At 39.8% G+C, this 23,504-nt stretch overlaps 1 protein-coding gene across 11 annotated transcripts in view; it reads right to left on the bottom strand.

The window, feature by feature from the left end:
• Positions 1–23,504, bottom strand: part of LOC117252677 (uncharacterized) — a 191,815-nt gene that overhangs the window by 69,086 nt on the left and 99,225 nt on the right. For 9 of the 11 annotated variants that reach the window (XM_033619742.2, XM_033619743.2, XM_033619747.2 and 6 more), the window contains exons 16-25: positions 19,703–19,873; positions 18,039–18,080; positions 17,763–17,924; positions 17,086–17,256; positions 16,923–16,967; positions 16,185–16,337; positions 15,907–16,071; positions 14,960–14,995; positions 14,647–14,712; positions 14,087–14,143 (exon numbers count right to left, since the gene is read on the bottom strand). In XM_033619742.2, the coding sequence (XP_033475633.1) occupies positions 14,087–14,143; positions 14,647–14,712; positions 14,960–14,995; positions 15,907–16,071; positions 16,185–16,337; positions 16,923–16,967; positions 17,086–17,256; positions 17,763–17,924; positions 18,039–18,080; positions 19,703–19,873 (1,068 nt within the window). The remainder of the gene's footprint in view (positions 1–14,086; positions 14,144–14,646; positions 14,713–14,959; positions 14,996–15,906; positions 16,072–16,184; positions 16,338–16,922; positions 16,968–17,085; positions 17,257–17,762; positions 17,925–18,038; positions 18,081–19,702; positions 19,874–23,504) is intronic. The other 2 variants (XM_033619744.2, XM_033619750.2) reach the window with 1 other exon arrangement.

Raw genomic sequence — 23,504 nt, 5'->3', positions numbered from 1 at the left:
CTATAACAACAGTTTTACACCAGTCTATCATCGGCCAACCAGGAGACTTCATCAAACGCCCGGCCAGGGATCGGTTCCGAGACCTCGTATTAAACAACCCAAGGCAATTTTAATCAACACCGTAATAATAGTAAGCTCCGCCATTATCGGCGTTACTTTTTAAAGTTTCGGTTTCATCATCATTCTGCAGCCTCTCTCCTGCTCTCTGCATGTCATCCCTCACATGTCACCTCTGCCAGCCAAGCCAATAGTTTATCAATACATGTGATCAGCACATAGAATATTTCAATTTGCTCTGTCCGCAGTCTCTCATTCACCACTATTATGATTTATGATCACGGTCGACACAAGCACATCGCGCTCGCGGTGCTAACAGCAAAGTGTTAAAGACAAACTAAATGAAAGCTGTCTGTATGTAGACTAACACTTTATCTGAAGATGTACCTGAGGCAGCCGACCTGCAGACAGTGAGTGTCCTCAGTAGAAGAGGGACAGAGAGCAGGATGAATGATACTGAGGTTTGTCTTCATGCTGGATAACGTGCCTTTCTTCACTCAGTATTGTGATGTCAGGAGGAATATTAATATTCCAGTGAGATATTATTGGGTTTTAAATAGTGACTTTGTTGTTGTACACATGACTGTTGCTGCCATGGACTGTATAAAACTATATCCTGTGTAACTGACCTGTAAGGAAAGCATCAGGAGGTGAGGCGTGTGCATGTGTGTGTGTGGAGGAGAGGGGAGAGGGAGATGCTGGTAGAGAGATACTGTGTGTTATTAGATACTGTTAATGTCACTTACTATGCTTCTGTGCATTGATAGCTCTCTTTTAGTCTGTTTCTGCATCATGTTGAGGAGGGCCATGCCTGTATATATAATATGTATGCAAAAAAAAAAAAAAAAGTGGATCGGTTGCTCGCTGCTAAAAATGTGGCCCGTCGACATTATCTGGTTTTGAAATGCAGCCCAGTTGAAATAGTAGCCTAATTGAATAGCCCTGCTGTAGTTTGTTTGTTTGTTAACTATCTAACAACACATCAAAAATAATTGTAAGCCAGTCTTGTTCAGTGAATCATTTTATCATGTACACTCAAAAAATATTTAGGCCTAATATTTAAGATTGTTTGCTTATAAATACATAAACCTGGTTATTCTATATTTAAAACACACTGGGTTTATTAGTGCTATTAAATAAATCACATTATTACTTAATATACTCATTATTATTACTTGAGCTTGTTTTATTTATTCATTTCACAGAATACATCGTTAGTCCATTTCACAGAATACATCGTTAGTCCTTAAATTCATTATGGACGTGGACTTAAAATCATTGTTTTATTTCATGGCCTTGCTGCCCTGGCTTTTGGCCTTTGTGCCCTCAAAAAATTGACAACACGAAAGGCCAAGTGGCCTTGCCCCTAAAATGACAAAATTCCAGGCCTGGTGCTAATTTCACTCAACTTATAAACAAGCCTACCAGAGTTGACTCCTTTCATCTGACTAGGTCACTTCTAGACTGGATTCTAGTCACCCATCCCGATCATATCCAAAAATCTGGGGAACTGTCCGATTGTTTCAGTGATCACTCCATTATTTTTTGTGTCTGGAAGATCAAATTGCCTCGCATTCCTCCAAAATACATCAGAGTAATGCAGCTTAAAAATTTGAACACTGAGGTTCTCATTCAGGATTTGAACAACATTAATTGGAACAGGCTTCAGCTAATTCCATCTATTGAAGATGCCTGGAATTTCTTTTATACCAAGCTGATTAACGTTATTGACTGGCATGCCCCTTGCATAACCATTAAGGTTAAAGGGAGGCATTTACCATGGATCAATGGTGACCTCATACATCTTTTTAAACAAAGGGGTAAGGCTTGGTCAAAGTATCATACCACAAAAGATCCTGCTGATTGGATTATATACAAACAATTAAGAAATATATGCACAACCAAAATAAGAATTGCCAAATCAAATTATTATAGGGACTGTCTGAATAATGATTTCAACAACCCAAAACAATTCTGGAATAGAATTAATAGTCTATTTAATAAAGCTAACTCAAACACAAATCATATCAGAGTTCATAATAACTTAACTAATGATCCCTCGACAATTGCTGATGCCTTGCCCAGCACTTTTCTTCTGTCTGTAGCTCCCAATTTTCTGATCTTCCCTACTCTGATGTTTCCCTTGTTAATCCTAAATGCGGCAGATCCTTTTCCTTCCAAAGGATTCGTCTTGTTGATGAGGAAAAGGTGATCCGTGAATTAACTTCAGGTAACGCTGTTGGCCTAGATGGTCTAGAGCTTAGGTTTATAAAGATTGCAGCTCATGTTTTATCATATCCCCTTGCCATGTTATTCAATTTATCTTTATCTACATGTGAATTCCCACCAAGCTAGAAGTGTTCCAGAATCATCCCACTGCATAAGGGTGGTTATCCTCATGACGTCAACAATTACAGACCCATCTCTATTATTAATAGTACAGTTAAGATATTTGAAAAGCTTATCTTCAACCAACTATCACAGTACCTCAATGACTTTCATATATTATCTCCATTTCAATCCCGATTTAGATCTAACTTTTCCATAACCACTGCAATGACACTTTCTCTTCCTTTGATAACAGCATGTTAACAGGTGCAATATTTATAGATCTTTCTAAGGCTTTTGACATGGTTGATCACTATCTCCTTCTTGCCAACCTCTATGCAATAGGTCTCTCAAGACAAACCCTACTTTGGTTTAATTCCTACCTCCATCTTAGACAGCAGTGTGTCTCCTATTGGTGCAGTCAGTCAGGTTCTTTGATTGTGGAGAAAGGAGTCCCGCAAGGTTCTTCCTTAGGGCCACTGCTGTTTTCTATATTTATTAATAACCTGTCTAATAGCTGCACTGACTGCAATAGTCAATTACATGCTGATGACACAGTCATATATTCCTCAAACTCGCACATCTCTCAGACTCAGCATACACTCCAGGCGAACTTTGACTCTGTGCAAAAATGGTTTCATTTTAACAAATTATCTCAGAACAAGAAGAAGACATGTTGTATGCTGTTTGCCATAAGACCACATTCCCTCTGTCTACCTATTGAATGCTTGGATGGGACAGAACTTGAAACTGTGGAGAAATTTAAATATCTGGGTCTCTGGCTCGATCCCCAACTCTCTTTCAAGTCCCATGTCAGTGGGGAGCTTCTTTTTGTGTCTGTATGGATGTTACTGTGTTGTGTTGTCTTGTGTTGTATTTATTTTTATTTGTGTTAAGGACCCCCTCGAAAACGAGTTGGTGCAACTCAAGGGGTTTATCCTTCTCTTTCTAATAAAGGTAGATACACCAGCCTCGTCATTGTCCCCAACCGATCACCCGAGTACTAGTCAGCAGGCGTTACACAGAACAACTTGCATTACAGCTGGCCAGCACTCTAATAATTACCACCTTCCTCAGCCTGCCGGCCAGCGGGACACACTGCGAGCAATGGCTCAGATCCTGTGTCTAAGGCCAAGGTTGCCATTTTCAGGCCTTGGAGTTAGTTTGTGTATCTTTCTTTTCTGTTCATTGCCAGGTGGACAATGCAACAGTGGGGGGTACTTGCTGCGCATACAGATTGTAGGGAGGCACCGTGCGCCCTTATATATAGAAGTGTGGCTACACCTGTCTCTCTCTCTTTCCTCCGCTTCCATCCTGCTAGATGTGGCCTATCTGACGTGGCCGTCGCAGCACACAATCCTCTGTTCAGGTAATGCGCTCTGCCATTCTTCCTTTGTTCTTCTGTGTGTGAAACGGGCATTTTGGTAGTTGCCGCTGAAACGTTCACTTATAGCCTCTCTTTGGCATTTGAGCAGCTTTATAAAGCTCTTGAACATGTAATGGCTCCTTAATTAGCAAGTTGACTTTACATAGACGCCATATCTTTTCAATTTCTCCTGACATTGTGTTGTTTAGTTTGTTCACCGGTCCGCGACATGCGCGTTAAGCGGACTTCACATGATAAGAACAATGTGCTTCGCTCACCGCCAGGTGCGGCGCAGTCAAAGTGCAAATAATTTCAACTCTGAGCGCAGCGCTCGGGCAGAAAATCCAAATGGTGCGCAACGCCAAGGGTAGCGGTGCCGCTTTGTCAGGCGTTGCCATCCCCCTCCATAGACAAACAATGGGACAGCCAGCGCAAAGCGTTTTTAGAGCTGATCATGTTCAGAGGCCTTTAGTGTCGAGCGGGCGGAGGCGTTGATCTCCCCCCCTCCCCCCACCCTCCGCTCTCTCATTAAAGGGATAGTGCACCCAAAAATGAAAATTCAGCCATTATCTACTCACCCATATGCCGATGGAGGCCCAGGTGAAGTTTTAGAGTCCTCACATCCCTTGCGGAGATCAGCGGGGGGAGCGGCTAGCACACCTAATGGCAGACGGCGCCCTAGACTAACGTCCAAGAACACAAAATTTAATCCACAAAGTATCTCCATACTGCTCATCCGTAGTGATCCAAGTGTGCCGAAGCCCCGACATAAAAAGTTGTTTGAAAAAATGTCATATGAACTCTGTTTTTACCCTCACCGTAGCCTGTAGCTCTGACTGTTCTTTGGGCTATCAGTAGGTAGTTGCCCAAGTTTGTTGCCCACTTGTGGTGTTTTTTGGGTTTTGTTTTGCATGTGTAGTTGTAGAGCCAAAACACCAGTCTTAGTTCTTGGGATTTAACTTGTCATACCATTTTGTGAGGCTTCGGTGCAGCTTTCCCTCGGTTGGCATGAAGGAGGAGGCGCAGCAGCTAGCCACTTCGTCAGGAGCAGGTTGCTTCCCTGGGGGGTTCAGGTGAAACTGCTTCCTCTGCTAATGCCTCATCTGTAGGTGCTGCTGCACCTGTTTTAATTAATAATAATGGTGTGTGACATTTTATTTTCAATTATTTGATAATTATATTATTGTACATCTTCCATAAAACGTATGATAAAAGCTGATTCACACTCAAACTTTGGGTACAGCCACACATTTTGACAAATAAATGCAGGTCTTACTTCCAACTGTACTGTTGGCTAATCGCTCTAGCTAGTGGCAGTTAGCTGCTGAGATCGGGCATCACACATTGAAATGTCGACCCTTTTGTCAATATGGACATGTTGCACAGTGTTCGCTCTGTTAGATTCTCCACAAATTAATTGTTAAATTCATCTTACTGAGACTAACAGTGTAACTTAATGTACGCCGCGTAGCAAAAGCGTTTCAAAACAATAACATTGGTTAGCCAGTTAGCGGAGGCCTACTGCTACAATGCTGTGTAAAACACAAAGGAAAAGGGAGAAAGCATAATAGGTCCTCCTCAAAAGCCGATTTACAATCACACTTGTGCAGCCACACATTTTGACAAATGAATGCAGGTCTTAATTCGACCCCAGGTCTGATTGCTGCCATGGTGTCGGCTAATCGCTCAAGCTAGAGGCAGTAGCTGCTTAGCTCAGGCACAACATAAAGAAATGTTTTAACTTTTGTCAATATGGACATGAGAAACATTGTTAGCTTTGTTAGAGTCTCCACAATTTAATCGTTGAATTCATCTTACTGACACCACCCAGCTAGCAGTTTAACTTACTGTAAGCCGAGAATAAAATTGATTGATAGCAAAAGCATTTCAAAAACAATAGCTTTGGTTAGCCAGTTAGCCAAGGCCTACAGCTAAACACTGGGTGTACAGCCTAACGTTAGCTCCTACAGCCATCTACTCCACACTTCAACACTCATTAGCAGCTAGTAGCAGCCTAGTTTGTTTTACACCACAAATTCACAACTCGTAAAGTATACTTACAGGCTGTGATCCTGAATCTCCAGATATGCCCAACAAAGTGGGAGCTTTCCTATCTTTCAAATGTAATGGCTTTGAAAATCCATCAGAAAACTGTTGCCAGTTTGTGAAGCAGTCCTCAGGAAAATAGAGGCAACACAAAAAAATCTCCAGGTTGTATTGTGGAGGAATTGTATCAAAAATAAATTCCAACCACTTCTTCTTTGTTCCTTCGTCCTTTGGCAGTCCAAACAAATTTTGGTCAAAATTAAGAAAGCAGCGTCACCTAGACATGGTGTCTCCTCAACAGCTTCTCAACGGTTCAAACTCTGCAGCCTCTGCTCCAGCTCTGCTCGGAGCAAGTTCTTTTCGGGGTGCAGCTCAGTGGCCAGCAAGCAGGCACTGTGTCCATTGCTAATTTGTTACATTGTTAGGAAATAACTTCGCGGAAGTAAAGGCGAAAAATTCAAGCGAACTGTTTCAGGAGCTGTGTGTCTGTGGGGACACAGGCATCCCTTTAGCCTGGACTTTTTTTTTTTTTTTTTTTTTTTTTTTACTTAGCAGACCTTATAGAGGCAGAAAAATGCTATATAACATACTAAGGAAGAGGGAAAACCCCAGCATTATATGTCCTCTTTAAAAAGCAAAAGCAGCATGTGTATACATTCAGTAGGTTTTATCTTCGGTAAGTAGCCAGCTAATCCTACACTTTTCAGGGTTTGATTTTGGTTTTGGAACAGGGAAGAAACATATATCTCTTTCCAACCTCTCCAGGTAAAGAGTATCATTAATACACGTGCCCCAGACACAACGTATAGCTCGAAATCCACAAAACCAGCCTGAAAATGAAGGAAATCTGAAACACTGCATTAGAGTCAATGAAGCACAGCTATGTTGTTGTAGGACCCTGTTCTGAGCCGGCCTGCTGCTACGTTAAGATTGGCCAGTTTGCATCTGGGGGCGGGATTTAGCGAAGAGTCAGTTGTTAGCATATATTTGTAATAATACCTAGATACTAGATGCCAAGATGGCACCCGCCTGCGACTTCCCACTTATTAGTCATTTAGCTTTTTTAAAAAAAAAATGTATATCTGATTTATTTATAGCATTTTTACACACATACGTATGGCATGTATATAGTTGTATAGAGAAGTTGACTTTTTTTTCCCTTTTTCTTAGTACAAAAGAATGGCGTAAGAAAAATTTGGAAAGAGTACATTTCAGTGGATCATCAGAGGTACTGTAGACAGAGGTCAATGTCCACATATATTCAAGCCTCTTTACGGTTCTCTGTTTAAAAAAAAAGGAGAAAACCGGCAAGAAAAAAATAAAAATTAAAAAAAAGGAGGGGAATGACCAGAAGAGGTTCCTCTCCTAAATCTGTCAAGACACAGACAACAAGATCACAAAAAGCTTTGTTAGCATCGTTCAGATTGCACCAACTAATGCACACTGTGTGTGAAAACACTTCCTCTTCAAATAAAAAGTAATACAATTAAGAAAAAGAAAAAAAGAAAAAACAAACAAAAACAAGAAGACAGACAAACAGAAAAAAACAGCCCCAAACCCCCCCCCCCCAAAAAAAATAAGAAAAAAAAGTCATAATAATAAAAATATACATTCAATTAGAAATTCACGGTATTCTCACTGTGAGCAAAACTCGGTTTAGCAGTACAGTGCAGGGGGTAGCTCAGTCAATGGGGGCAACATCCAGCTGAAGAGATCTGACATGCTCCAAAAATGGATGCCAGATTTTTTCAAATTTTATGTAGGAGCCTCTAATCGTATGTTTAATTTTCTCTAATTTCACAAACGATATGGCATCTTTTACCCAATGGGTATGAGATGGAGGATGAGGGCTTTTCCAATGCCTTAGAATAACACGCCTCGCAAGCAGTGTAAGAAAGGCTAGCAGTTCAACAAAATAAGAGGGCAATGAATGGTCAGTAGTTAAAACACCAAACAGGCCGAGTAAGGGTGACGGGTGAATATTGGCTGATGTAATGGCGGAAAGTGAATCAAACACGGATTTCCAGAATGAAGAGAGAGTGGTGCAGGTCCAGAACGTGTGGGTAAGATTAGCCGGTCCTAGATGACATTTGTTGCAGTTTGGGTCAGAGCCAGGAAAGATTCGAGCAAGTTTGCTTTTGGACCAGTGGGCTCTATGGACTACTTTACATTGTATTACTCCATGACGGGCACAGATAGAAGATGAATGAACACGTTTCAGGATAGACTGCCATGTATACGTCTCCATCGCCATATTGAGTTCTTCAGACCAAGTAGTTTGTAGCTTATCAGAGGTTAATTGATGAGGGTTCATTTTAAAAACAGTATCAACCAGATTAGAAGAAGGAATTGTGGGGAACCCAGAGAAATGTGTACGAGCAAAGTCACGGATTTGAAGGTATTTGAAAAAGTGAATTCTTGTTAAATTAAATACATGAGCTAACTGATCATAAGATGCAAATGTTCCATCAATATAAAAATGCTTAAACGAGGTGATCCCATGTTCTGCCAGTGCTTTGAAAGCCATGTCGGTAACAGAAGGAAGGAACATAGGATTGGAATGTATCGGGGATAAAAGAAGTATCGACTGAATACCAAAATGGTGTTTGAATTGAGTCCAGAGCTTAAGACAGTTTTTAACCACAATATTATTGGAGTGTTTTAGTGGTGGACTTGACAGAGGAAGACACAAGAGAGATGTTAAAGAGGAGCTACATGAGGCTTCTTCAATCTGTACCCAAGGTGGAGGTTGGTTATTAATGGAGTGCCAGTGTAAAATAGTAGGAATATTTGCAGCCCAGTAGTAAAATAAAAAGTTTGGTAGTGCTAGTCCACCCATTTCTTTGGATTTTTGTAGAATATCTTTCCGGATTCTAGGATTTTTTTTATTCCATGTGAACTGAGAGATAGAGCTATCTAGTGAACAAAAAAATTGTTTTGGAATAAAAACAGGTATACATTGAAAAAGATGGAGACGTTTAGGGAGCATGTTCATTTTAACACAGTTCATTCTCCCAGCCAGAGATAAAGGCAAGAGAGACCAGTGATGAAAATCTTGAGTCAATCGGGTGAGCAGAGGGGTGTAATTACATTAGTTACCCAAATGCCTAAATATTTAAAATTTTCTAGATTAATTTTAAACGGCAACATCAAGAGGGGGTAGATTGTAGCTGCAGTATTAATGGGCATAAGTTCTCTTTTCTGAAAGTTTAACTTATAGCCTGAAATTTGCCCAAACTCCTGCAGCAAGGCTGTCACAGTAGGAATCGACCTGTCTGGGTCAGAGATAAACAAAAGAAGGTCGTCAGCGTACAAGGACAGTTTGTGTTCTATGCCTCCCCTTGAGATGCCCTGCATCTGGCTAGATCGAAGAGCCACCACCAGCGGTTCGATGGCAATGGCAAACAGTAGAGGGGAGAGGGGGCAGCCTTGTCAAGCTCCACGTTTGAGAGAAAAGTAATTGGAATAATCATTGTTTGTGTGGATGGAAACTAAGGGGCATGTATATAAAAGTTTGATCCATGAAATGAATTTGTGACCAAAACCGAATTTCCTCAAAGTGTAAAACAAATACGGCCATTCCACCCGATCAAACGCCTTCTCGGCATCATTGAAATGACCAGTTCTGGAGTGTCGAGAGAGGGTGGTGAGTACAGAATATCAAAAAGCCGTCTAACATTGTGAAATGAGTGTCTGTCTTTAACAAAACCCATTTGATCAATGGAAATAATAGTTGGTAGAACAGATTCTAGACGCCTTACTAGCATTTTAGCTAATACCTTAACATCCGCACAAAGCAAAGAAATGGGGTGATAGTTACTGCAGGATAAAGGATCTTTGTCCTTCTTTAATATAAGAGAAATGGTAGCCTGGCGTAATGTTGGGGGAAGAATACCAAGCTTGAGTGATTCGTTGAACATGTTTAACAACAGAGGTGATAATTTATCAACAAAGGTCTTTAAAATTCGGCAGGAAAGCCGTCAGGGCCTGGAGATTTTCCATTCGGCATCGCCATGATAGCATTTTTGATGTCACCTATTGTGAAGGGCTCATCCAGATTCCTGGATATTTCAGAATCAATGGTAGGGACAGTTAATTTGAGTGATATGTGATGATGAAGAAAACTGTTGAATTTGGTGAGGTAGTAATTTGCTTGGTTTATCTCCAAACTCATAATGATTATCGCGTGTTTTTAGCAGCAAATTAGTAGCCACGTTTGAAGCCAAGATGTCAAGCTCAGCCTTTTTTGTGAGCAGTTCTTTAAGTAAATCCAAGTTAGGATTTTCTGCACATCTTGCCTGCAGGTCTGACAGGGCCCTGGACAGACATTTATTTTTTTCCCTATTTATCTTTACCTGTTGGGCAGAATAAGATATAGTTTCTGCCCGTAGATAGGCTTTGCAGGTTTCCCAAATTGTTGCTGCGGATACATCTGAATTAACATTGGTGGAAATAAAAAAATCAGTGCAGTTTTTGATGGTTTTAAAAAAATCAGGGTTTGTAAGTAGTAGCGAATTGAATCGCCAAGGAGATCGTGACAGGGACCTGCCAGTGAGGGAGATGTCAACTGTAACTGTCGCATGGTCTGATATTACAATGGGACTGTAAGAACATGATGTGACAGATGGAAGTAATTTATTATCGATAAGAAAGAAATCAATTTGAGAAAAGGTACCTTGAACAGGAGAAAAAAAGAGAACTGCTTACTGCTTGAATTAAAAAAACGCCAGACATCTGAAATCGCATATTGTTCCATAAACAGTTGAATGATTTTAGATGATTTCGACTGAGTAAGTGGTTTGTTAGATGATCGATCAAGTACAGGGTCAAGGCAACAGTTAAAATCGCCTCCGAGAATGAGCTGAGAGGAGTTCAGATCAGGGATGGAGAAAAGAAAGTTTGGACCATACACATTAGCTAAAATCAAATTAGTATGTGAGATCTTCCCTGTAATAATAATAAAATGACCATTAGGGTCAGATATGACTTTAGACACAGAAAGTGGAACTGATTTATGGATAAGAATTGCAGTCCCCCGGGCCTTACTTGAGAATGAAGAGTGATATAGCTGGCCTACCCATCCTCTGCAGAGCTTAAGGTGATCTGATGGCTTGAGGTGGGTTTCCTGCAAAAAGGCGATTTTAGTGTTTAAATGTTTTAAATGGTTAATCACCTTACTGCATTTTATAGGTGAATGCAGACCCTTAACGTTCCAACTAGTAAATGAGTTAATATACTGAGATTTGGGTGGGTGGTGAGCTTGGACACCTCTTTCCCCCATGACTGGCACCCGCTGCCTGTTAGCTAGCAGCACACCTAGAGAAACTAAAGCACCTAGCCGAGTTAAGTATTTGTATTTAACTATGGCACTCAAGTGAGAACAACACAATAAAAGAAAATAAAACAAAATAAGAAACCTAACTGATGAAACAAACATATAATCTTCCCCCCACCCAACCCCTCCCCTTAACCTAAGCCCTAGCCCAGTTGCTGCCAAAAAAACAGCAGCAGACACTCTGATATAATAATCAGCATATCTTTATACTTCCCACTCCCTAACCCTCTTCTCCCGCAACATCATGTTGATAGTTCTGAGAAAGAAAAAAGAGGAGGGAAAAAAGGAAAAGAAAAATGAAAAAAAAGGTAATAATAAATAAATAAATATTTTTTTCCTCTTTTTCCCCCTTTAATAAACCAAGATAAATGTCTAGAGCTGACTATGCTTATACTATACTTACAATCAGAGCCAGAGGCCCCTTTACACATTTTACCCCCCCCCCCCCCAAAAAAGTAATAAAGTGAGTAAAAAATAAATAACAGAGTGGCGTGTATAACGCCCAAGAAAAGCTACATTAAACCAAAACCCTTTTCTTTTAGCTTCATTTTTTTTATCTGTGATGTTAATTACCCTCAAGAAATATTAAAAATATAAATAAATAAATAAATATAAATCATCTCTATATCTGAAAATAAGGGCTAAATGTCAAAACAGAGACTCTTTGTTATCAGCACCTTGGAGCAAGCACAACAAACAAAAACGTTTATAATATATCACCACCTTTTTAATTGATAAATGCTTCAGGGTGATGCTTCCTCAAGCTATAATTTTACTAAACAAAGAGAAAAAAAACAACAACAACAACAAAAAAACCTGACCGACCTCAGACATAAATGTAGCCTTCAGAAACTTTCATAAGTCATCATTTTATGTAGAAAAGAACAAAATACATTTTAAAGAAACGGTCGCTTTCGGTCAGCTGTTATAACTATCAGTTCAGAAAAAGGTCCACGCAGTCCAAATATACAGTCTTTTAACAAGGAGGCTAGTTTAGCAACAGGCCAATGTAGCAGGAAAGAGGTCATCTGGTAGCGTTAGCAACAGTCCGACGAATAGTCGGATATGTTCATTTTAAGCAGCCATACTAATCAATATTAGCACGGATTGATGCTACGTAGTCTTTAGCCTCCTCCACCGAAGGAAACTTTTTCCTACCTCCCTCCTTCATGGTGATGGTGAGTCTGGCAGGAAATAGCAAGGCTGGCCGGAGGTCTAGGTTGTACAGCTCGGCCATCACCTCACGGTAGGTGTTACGCTGCTCCATTACCTCCAGAGCGTAGTCTTCATAGACAGCTATGGGGGTGCCTCGGTACTTCAGCTCACCTCTCCTGGTGTGGGCTTCACGGATGATCTTCTCTTTCTGCTAGAAGCGGTGCAGCTGGATAATGACGGGTCTGGGTTTCTGTCCCAACCTCGGTTTGTCGGTGAGAGCCCAGTGGGCTCTGTCACACTTGGGCGGTGAATCCAGGACGTCAGTGCCGAAGACCTCCACAAGCAGCGCTGAGAAGAAGGCGGTAGGGCGAGGCCCCTCGATGGACTCAGGTAGGCCGATGAATCTGATGTTGTTGCGCGACTCGAGGTCGGTGACTTTGGCTGACAGCTTGGCGTTGTTCTCCGTTAGCTTAGCACACGTAGCCTCAAGTGCGAGCAGACATTAGTCTTGTAGATTGGCATTGGACTTGAGCGCCGTAATCTTAAGAGCGTGGTCTGACACCGTGGACTGAATGCGGTCTAACTTTGTCTCAAGTGTCGAGATATTTGTTTTGAAGTCAGCGGAGAGAGATTTTCAGTGCTCATCTAGAAGGCCGGCTATGGATGCCATGCTGACTTCACCGCTGGCTTCACCACTAGACTCATTTGAACCACTCTGCTCTTTTTTTGTCTAGTTACTTTGCCTGTCATGTTTCGTCAGTGTATCACTTAAAGTGATTAAGTCTGCTCTGTATGTAACAAAACTGAAGTTACTTAGTTTTTAAAGAGTCAGTTGCGGGAGTGAGACTCGGCGTGTCTCTACACCATGACGCCTAAACCGGAAGTCATTAGTCAGTTAGCTTCGTCATATGAGTCTTTAGTCACTTGTTAATCAGTCACTTGAGTCATTAGTCGCTCATTAGACATGTGAGTTGTTAGTGATGTTGACTGTAATCAGGTGAGTTGACTCGTGATTTACCATCAACCCTTTGTGCATCAAGATCCGTGTCAAGATACAATGCAAAAGGCTGCCACTGTCCAGTCGTCAAAATATGACAAAATAGGATGAGATCATGTTGGTATATTTTACTCAGGGTAAACTTCATATAGCCTTACTTCAATGATGACCTGGAAGAAACTAGTACACAACATTTCTGATATATTGTTATTATTATTGACAGTGTATTTTTTTTCTTGAACTCCAAAGGTGAAATTTAATATCAGCATTTACGCTGTTAAAATTATTGAAATATTAACTACTGACAACTAGGTGGGCAGGAAATTTTCTTCACGTTCCAGCAACTACTGTAAGTCTGGGAAACATATTGTACAAAGCCTGGCCTGTTAACCATTTTTGGGAAAAAAAAAAAAAAAAAAGGCTGCATCTCATAGGGACACCATGCAATGAATGGCCCCAGGTTAATACTGTGGGGACATGGCCTGTCAGGCAACAGGATATATATGTATATGTATATATATATATATATATATATATATATATGTATGTATGTATGTATGTATGTATGTATATATAGGCCAATAAAGAAAACAAATAACTATTACATTGAATTGTTTCAGTTCAATTTTGTCTTGCTGTAGTTTGAAGAGTCATAGTGTTCAGATATGTAGTATACTGTTATTGTAGGTGACCAGTCTAACAATTTAATTTAGAGATTGTTAAACAAAAAAATTGACAAAAATGTTGTAGTAACAGGTGTTGAATCTGAAGTGTTACTCATACCTTATCTGTAAGTACTTACTGGTCACTACAGTCACAGGTGTTGTGTTCAAGTTTGTTGTATAAATCAGTGTTGTGTCTGAAAAGGCAATTTATGACCATGTGTTACATAAGATAAATGACTAAACCATGAAACACTAATCATAAGGCTTTCATGTTTTTGCTACATGCTGTTTTTGTTAGAGCAATGAATGACATCACAACAATGATAACAAATCTCTTATTACAGTGTTTATAGCTGTTGTGGCGATTAGATCTGTTGTAACAACAGGTGTCGAGTCTTTAAATATCAGTTTGTTACAATCAATTTAATGGACTACTCATACACTATGGAGTACTCATATACTATGGATTCCACTATTGCTCTATTATTTGCAGTGCCATGCATCGGAGGTGATGATAGCACTACAGATGTGCATACACTGGTGTTATCTGAAGTGTTAGCTTGTACAGTATAAGGTTAACCCTTTTGTTACTGAACTGTTCACATTTGTTGTTGTGGTAGTTGTAGATGTTGTAGTAACATGATCTAGCAAGATCTTTATCGCTAACTGAAAAACTGAAGTCAGAGTCAATACTTACCAGTTATGACTGTAGGGGGTGGTGTTAAGATTGTAGTGTTCTGTGTTGGTGCAACAGTTGTTGTACCTGTGATTTTAGAAATACAAAATGAAAACAAACCGTTGTTTGCTGAAACAGCAAAAATATTGTGAACTTTAGCTCTCCTGACTCAGATCACATATCAGAACCTTGATGAAACAGAATGAGTAAGTGACAGGTTGGGAAAAGAGGTAGAAAAGGGGCACCAAAACATTACGGTATTTCTATTTAGTGTGGTATACAATAAATACTTTACAATTTATACAAGTTTGAAAAATGCATTGGTATTTCATACCATTTGGAGGATTTGGTGATGGGCAAATAAAGAGATCTGTTTGAAAAAACAACAACAAAAAAACAAAAACAGAGATTAATTTCTGAAACAAACAGTAGTGCTCAAATCTTTATCTCCTGTCACCCTGTGTCCTCATACAAGGACATGACATTATGTGTTTTCTGTACTTCATACTTTATTCCACTTAACTCAGACCCCTTTTATACGCCATCTAATGGTAGTGAGACCACAATACAATAATCCATGTAAAAACATGGCAGCCATATCTGCCAAGTCAGCATACAGCCAATCCTATCACAAAACCTGATCCAATTTTAATGTTTGAGCTTGTTTATTTATGTTTAATAATGTTTGTAGTTTAATATGGCACACAAATTTTACCAGTTGTAGTAATAGTAACAAGCTAAGACACTGATAATTTGGAAGTTCTTGTTTTGGGACATTGTAACTTAATTATCATCTTGTTTAAGGACATTGGGACTTTATTATGGTATTACTGCAGCATTTTAGCTTGGCATGTGGAGCAAGGAAAATTCCTACAGAGTTATGAAATGAACAAGTCACAAGGCTTTTAGATATGTTACATTATTTGCAATTTTGCTATGGCACAGCCATGTTCAGGCAATGAAATGAACAGTTTGAACAGTTTTAGATTTTAACTTGGACTTGACCTCTAACCTGTAAAGTTACTCAACAGTGAACAAATGTTGCATTGTTTGTAATTTGTTCAGAAATTGACAAAAAAAAAATAGGTTGACACTTTATTATACACTTTTAAAAAGCAATCCAATGTCCACATATGAGGACATCATTTTTTCAAATACTCCTTAGTCTTCAGAGATAATGTCAAGTTATTTATACTTATCAGGTCCTACTGAACCCAAATAGAAAGAATAAATTAAAAATGTATACCAAACAAAAGGAATTCAAAAGAGGTCAGTTCCTACCGGACACTGTCTGGCAATAAAGCCCATATGGAGGAATGGCATTGATGCATTCACAAGTATTGTCAATTATATCATCACAGTTGCCAAAAGTAGAGCACATCTGACAGGGCCAACGATACTGTTCTTCACATTTGCACTGGAATGTTTTACCGTTTGGGTAACAAACTACACAGAAAATGAAAAGAAATCAGACATATTAGCATATAAATGTGTTAACATAATGTGCTATGATTTTCAGTGCATGCTAATTAATTCTATGGATTTGTTACTGTTGTTACCTGTAGTGATGTTGACATCATGGATTTGTATTTGGTTGTTGATGCTGACAGGGTAACTGATGTGTCTCAGAATGGTCCTGAGTTGATTTAGTAGTGTGACATCTGAGATGTTCAACTCAACAGAAATGATGTATTCATAAAGAGCCAGAGGAGCTGCAGAGATATTAAAAGAAACATGGTTTAGTGTAAAGAGAAATGTTGGTGTTTGAAGAAGCAATTGTAATAATAATTTCATGTTCTTCGTTGATTAAAAGAAGAGGAATGCCTCTGTTGCAAGGAATGGGACTGGTTGCAGCCTTATTTTCAAGGTCTGGATGTGACTGAGGACAAGACACCTCCACCTGGAGTAACGTTAGTATCCAGCTGGGCTTTATCTAGAGCTTGCGAGATATATTTCGGCCAAGCTTTGGAAAGCACAGCTAACATGGCACCACACCGGTAAGGTAAGACAACACGTTTACATGTCATTCTCTATATGTTCTCTGTCATTTATCCTAACGATATGAGGTGGTCTTTGTGGAAAAAAAGCTTGTTTAGTGGACTAACTTTGCACTTGAAGGTATGCCCGTTCACTTACGTTTTAACAGGTCTGACGCTACTATGCGCGTATCTAGGCTAACGGCTAACATGCTAACTATTATTTCTATGTCACTAGTCACTTGAAACAAATTTAGGACAATGGCAGACGGGTTGAAATAAACCGAAATTTCCCTTTAAGTGCTGTCTTCTTAGCCTTACATGTTGGAGATGGAGCAGGTGTTGTTTCAGAACAAACTGTGAAGTCTGTATAGAAGAAGAGAGAGAAGTAGATGCTGATTACAAACACACATGGACACTGACTCTTCTTAGAAAATACTTTGTTTATTTCCACACCTATTCAAAACTGCTTGTTAATTCTTACTGTGCTGATCAACAGGCTGGCAGTATTGTCCATCAGGAGCAATGGTGCTGATACATCCACATGTGTCATCAGTGATGTTGTCACAGGATCCGTACATAGAGCACTTGTCACATGACCAACGATACTGGTCCTCACATCTGCAGTGGTAACTACCACTGCTCGGAGAGCAAACTGGAGAGAAAACCGCATTTCATTTAGGGAAACTGAATATGTCATGAGTTTTTATACTTGTGATGCATTGAGAATTCAGCCCATTATTATTCCAAACTTGTCAAATACTGCCGCTTTGTCTGTGATTTTGACATCAGATACTGACGCACAAAGGCACCTTTTGCAGTGATACGATATACTGCCGAGTGGCGTCAGTTTGTAGCGCTGCAGGGCAGAGTCAGTTTGTAATGCCAATGTCAACAATGTAATACAAAGAGCTGAAAATTCCCTATAGGGCAGACAGGCAGGAGGGGAGGTGCTCGGAAAGCAAACTTTCAGATTTGGACAGTCAGATTGTTGACAACATATTTCATTTAATACATATGTTTAATTTCTTACTTTAATTACTTGAATTGTTAAGAGGTCTTTAGTGCAAAAAAGATATGTATTAACACAATAAGCTGAAAATGCATTACTATTCGTTCAGAAATAGTCTGAAATTTAATTTTGAAAGTCGTGAATCCTACCTGTAGAGAGGTCGATGCTTGTGATTTGTATTTGGTTGTTGATGCTGACAGGGTAACTGATATTTCTCAGTATGGTCCTGAGTTGATTTATTAGTGTGACATCTGAGATGTTCAGCTCAACAGAAATGATGTATTCATAAACAACTGGAGGAGCTGCAGAGGCTGAATTCAAAAGAAAGATTCATAAATTTACTACAGTTGCAGTATAACTTGCAATCAGTACTGTGCTTGTTTTTTGACATTTTCAAAATTAAAATACTGTCTTTTCAGTCTTACCTGTTGGTGATGGAGTTGTTGTAAGAGGACAAGCTGTAAAGTCTGTATGCAGGAAGAGAAAACACTGCTGAATAAATTCAAATAAAGAGAATAACACTTCTAAGATAATTACCACTGTAACAATATGTTCCACACTGTAATAGCTTGAATATAGCTTCCTGTATTTTTCTGCATGTTACATTTGAAAATATGGGGTTAACCCAATACCCGATCTTGCATCCACATTTCCCTCACTTGCGTCTTTTCCTCACATCTCAGCTCCCCCCTCGTAAGACACGGGGGAGAGATACGAGGGTGAGACGTGAGGAGAGAAGAAACGTGGAAATATGTCTTTGGAGAAATGAGATGTCCTTTCACCTGAAGCGTCACCTAAAGCGTCACGTAAAGCACCGTCTATTTCTGATGACAGCGGCAGCGATTACAGCTGGATCAGCTGCTGTGTTTTCTTTTGTTGTTCAGATTTGTAACTCAATGGTGAATCAGAAAACAAATTAAATATCAAACTTGGAAGTGATACACTTGGTTTTAATCACTTATCTGTCTTCCCTCTGGAATGAAATTCCACTGATGTTGTGATGTATCAGATCATCCCGATCAGGGAAATTTTCCACATATTACAAATTTAAACAGGTACCAAATACAAAAAAAAACTCTGGCCTACATATATACATAAATCAACAAACAATTTCCTTCTCTTATGAAGGAATCCTAAATGACTGAGCTTTGTGCTGTGCCTTTTCTCCAGTAATCATCCTGCTGTAACCTATGTCATTTAATGTTGACCATCAGACCCACTCACACACACAAACAGACCTATTTCTTTTTTTGAAAGGCTGTTATGCTATGATAACTATTGCACATGCTGTTTTTGTCAAACTGTGAGCATTGCATAAGCTTACATTACCAAAGGTTTATGACAAAATCACTGGACGACACCGACTCCCGCGTGCACACGGCGAGAGAGTGATGCCGTGCTGCTGCCAAAGGAGTCACTGAATGAGTTCCCTCTGAGTGGTAAGTTGCTAAAAGAGTCTGAGAAGTCTGGGACTGTTCATTCAGGACATTACAGTTTATTCCACATTACTGTATTCATATTTTGTTATGATCAAGGATTTAATAGGCAGACAGTTTTAGTCAGCTAGCATGGTAGCAACTTGATAAATTGTCTATCCACATTAGATTATTTTATATAGGGATGTCTCCACAAGTATTCACTGAGGAAAATAAACCAGATTCATGCTTGACACACTGTGTTTTTACAATTCCTCATGACAAGGAATTATTTTACACCACATAAGTAATTTAGTTCATCTAAGCCTAACATACACTTCTCTTCTGAGCCTCCAGCAGTGATTTTAGCCTAAATATTGAGATTATAATAAACTAGCAAACTTTGTTCTTTACTGCATATAGATCATACACCCGTGAAAATAAAAATGACCCACTGAAATCGGTTGGAAAATATAAATGTTACAGTGCTTTTTATCCAGAAAAACTGCAGCTCCCATTTGTTTACAGGGAAGTCTTGCACTCTTAAATGTGGTGGCACTGCTGACGTACAATCCAGAGGGCAATGAGGCATCTGTGTTTCAATATCTATGGATTCTACAGTAAGGCACATCACATGTTGGCTCCAATGCTATAATTACTAGAAAACAACTTACTGTGCTGATTAGCAGGCTGGCAGTATTGTCCATCAGGAGGAATGGCACTGATACATCCACATGTGTCATCAGTGATGTTGTCACAGGATCCATACAGGAAACACTGGTCACATGACCAACGATACTGGTCTTCACAACTGCACTGGTAACCACCACTGCTCAGAGAGCAGACTGGAAATAATCACATACATTGTGTTAAAATGTGCATAACACATTTCTAAAGCCACATGACTAGAATTGCCAAGGGACTTTACTGACATCATCCCCCCGATGTGACTCACACAGTCATTTATAACTCCACTCTAACACAACACAAACTCTACACAGCATCTATAGTGTTAGCTTCCTTTTTATCTTTTTTAATGTGGGTTAAACAAACAGAACTAATTCTGCCACACCATGTTACATGTCATCCATCTCATGAGCTTGTCAAAACTTTTTTTTGTTTTAAATTTTACTATCCAATTTAAATTAATTTATTCAATTAAACATTTAGAATTGCCAAAGTAGCCTCCATAATTTTCTGCTGTTGTAACACCATCATCTGTGGCCCGTCAGATTCTTAAAACTTTTTTTTTTTTCTTCTGAGTTTTCTGAGTCGTAGTGGCTAGGGTTAGGGGTTAGGAGCTGGGTCACAGAATCTGGCACATCACAGAATTCAGTGCAACATTGGGAATGATGTGGGAAAGAGGCACTGAAAAAAAAAACTAATACAACTCAAAGTATTTACAGAGATGCCAATTTGCATGGAACAAACAGTAATCTAAAAAGGAAATTTGTAGTGGAATTTCTACTTAACAAATTACAGACATGCCAGATTTGCCTGGGATAAAGGTCACAGACAACCTCTGCAATTATTAAAAATTCCTAGCAGTCCCCAGGTAATACAATCCTGTACAAATAGGGCTTAGATATAAATGTGTGTTGAGTGATGAGTAATGTGCTAAGGCTGAAATTTGTAAATATGTAATGTACATACCAATGATTTTGTTGATGTGTACTGATATTTCTGTCCCCCCAGGATTTCACAGACTGTCTCTGGATTTGTTGTTACCTGAAATGCCTGATTTCACAGCAGGTTTTCTAAAAAAAAATAATTGCAATGCAATTTCTCATGTTTCTAGATGTATTTTTTTTGTGATTAAATTGTGGGGGCAAGCGGAATTTGCAAAAATATGTTGTGATACTGTCAGCAACAGCTGATTGCAAAAGATCACCTGTTGATGCCTTTCAAGGCAGCACTGAAAGACCGTCTCCTTGAGAGGCTCTCCTGCTGCTCTCTCTGCCCAGTTAGCACAAGCTTACACAGCACAACGTGATCCAATCCCTACTCATCATATTAAGCTTCTTGAAAAGAAGCCCTGCAGCAGCAATAAAACATCTGACAGTAATCTCTCATCGATAATGAAGCAGCTCAACTATTTTGGTAAACATGTTAATAACTGTTGGGTAAGGTTAGCCCTGTAATGCTAACAGTTAGCTCTGTCACTGTGTGTGTTTGTGTGTGTGTGTGTCACTTGCGCCTACTTAGGACACATCAGATCTAATCAAACCACTTGAGCGCACGCCTACATTTTACATAGGGTTACTATGGAGACACGAGTGTTACACACACGCCCGCTACATGACGTGCTCACACGTCTTATCAGTGCGTGTGCACAGCGCGTTACAAACGCTACACATACACTACACGTGCGTATGCGTGCGAATCTCGCACACACACACACACACACAGTGCATGTACACATCATTAACACCTGAACGCGTCAAATTACTTTGGCAAACTGTCTGTCTCCATCGTTTACACGTGCAGGAAGGCGTGTGTGCGTGTGCTTCGCAAGAGTGAAATGAATAAATGAATCAAGTCGCAGCAGGCATACGCCTGCATATACACACGCATGATTTTTTTAAGTTTTCATTTTATCCTCACAAAACCTCCATCTGTATGTTTTAATCAATAGTTGTGTTTTCATAAACATTTTTTTCGCATTTTGCCCTTTTGCGAATTTGACTGTTCCAAAACCCCCACTCCGAAATTGATTTTCAAGTCCATATCGTTTCCTGCATTAAACACTGCCGCCCACTCTCCGTCATTTGCACAATTCTGAAATTCGTTGTACTACAAAAGCTTGAAATGAACGTTCAACTCATTGTTTTTTACTGAAAATGTCACTGTTTTCATTTATTATGTATAATTTCTCTAGCAGCAAACACATCTAAAGGAGACACTTGTCAAGTCTTTGTACGCGCGCTGTCCGTTGTGCTGAAATCCCTGCTGCAGCCACCGCTGCTGCTGACAGCAGACCAGGGGAGAAAAAAAAGACATTTCTTTGCTCTGTGCTTTCAGAAAATAGTCCCACCGTGTTTGCAGGGCATATCAGGCTGTGTGATTATGCACAAAGATTGGTTAACGCATTGGAGCAATATCATACAATTTCCAAAAAGTCCAAAAAAAGTAATTTATTACGAACAGGTCAATAAAACAGGTTTCAAAATTCAAAATACCTTGTAAACAAACGAAATATTCAGTATTACACATTTTCTTTGGTTACTTTTCTCTCAAACATTTTTTAAAGTTATGATCTCACTGCCGGTAAAAAAAAAAAAAACAACGAAACAAAAAAAACGGTTTGCTCCTGCAGCCAGCCAGAGATGAAGGATCCATTCCACACACCTGAGCCAGGGAAAAAAAGAGGGAGAGGAGAGAGATCGAGTTTCTGTCTTTGATGAATGAAGCCTTATTGTTTTGCTGCTATTAAACAATGACAGACATGTTTTCTCCTTTTACTTAATAGCATAAATATTCACACAGGGAGACAGAGAGAAGATTAAAGCGTCAAATTGTGGTAGGCTAAAAGATGCTGTTTAAAAGACAGGCTACAACTTTTTTTCCTTGTCCCCCCCCTGGAATTATTCTCTAAAATTTTACTGTTTATTGTCCCCCCAACTATGAAATGGGATTTTCGCCTCTGGCTGGAACACCGAGCGGCTGACAGCGTGACAGACGCCCACACACACAAAGCTGGAAAGCGGGAGGACACTCCTAATTCCCCGATCCTTAACTAACCTCCACCCTACCCCCGGAACTTCTCCACCTACGCTGGCTGTCTTCGCTCCCCCTCCCGGCCGTGAATGCAATAAAGGTGGCTTCGTCGGGCACTTTACAGCAGCTCCGCTTCCCAGAGCCAAACTGTCGCTCGCTCGGATCTCCTTTCTCAGTTCGTGCCCTGCAGTCAAGTCCAGCTCTGTATGATCAGTCCAGAGTCTCTGTCAGATCCACAGGTGAACGCATTGTCTTTGATTACTTGTCGCCATGGTAACCGGTCCGCTCAACCCCAGTTCATTAGCCTGCAATATGAATAAATATTGGACGGTGATTAGAAATTCCTCCAACATGGTGCAGGGAAACTATTTTTCGGGTCGACCCAGGAGCAGTAGCATCGCTATGCTAACTAGCTGGCTATGCTAATCAGACGTGCGTGCGTAGACACATCATGTGATCACAGGGGTCAAAAGTGTCAGCTCTGGAAGCAACAACGCGTCGTGTTACGGACGTGTGACACGTAGTATCGCTATACTAACTAGCTTGCTATGCTAGTCAGACGTGCGTGCGTAGACACGTCATGTGATCACAGGGGTCAAAAGTGTCAGCTCTGGAAGCAACAACACATCGTGTTACGGATGTGTGACATGTATATATATACAGGCTACATATATATACTGTATAATATATACATATATATATATATATATATATATACAGTGGTGGAAAAAAGTTTTCGGACACCCTTAAAATTTTACA

This window comes from Epinephelus lanceolatus, chromosome 13 (genome assembly GCF_041903045.1).
Source record: "Epinephelus lanceolatus isolate andai-2023 chromosome 13, ASM4190304v1, whole genome shotgun sequence".
NCBI lineage: Eukaryota > Metazoa > Chordata > Actinopteri > Perciformes > Serranidae > Epinephelus > Epinephelus lanceolatus.
Note: the sequence above shows the minus strand (reverse complement) of the source record. Positions and strands in the feature narration are given on the sequence as shown.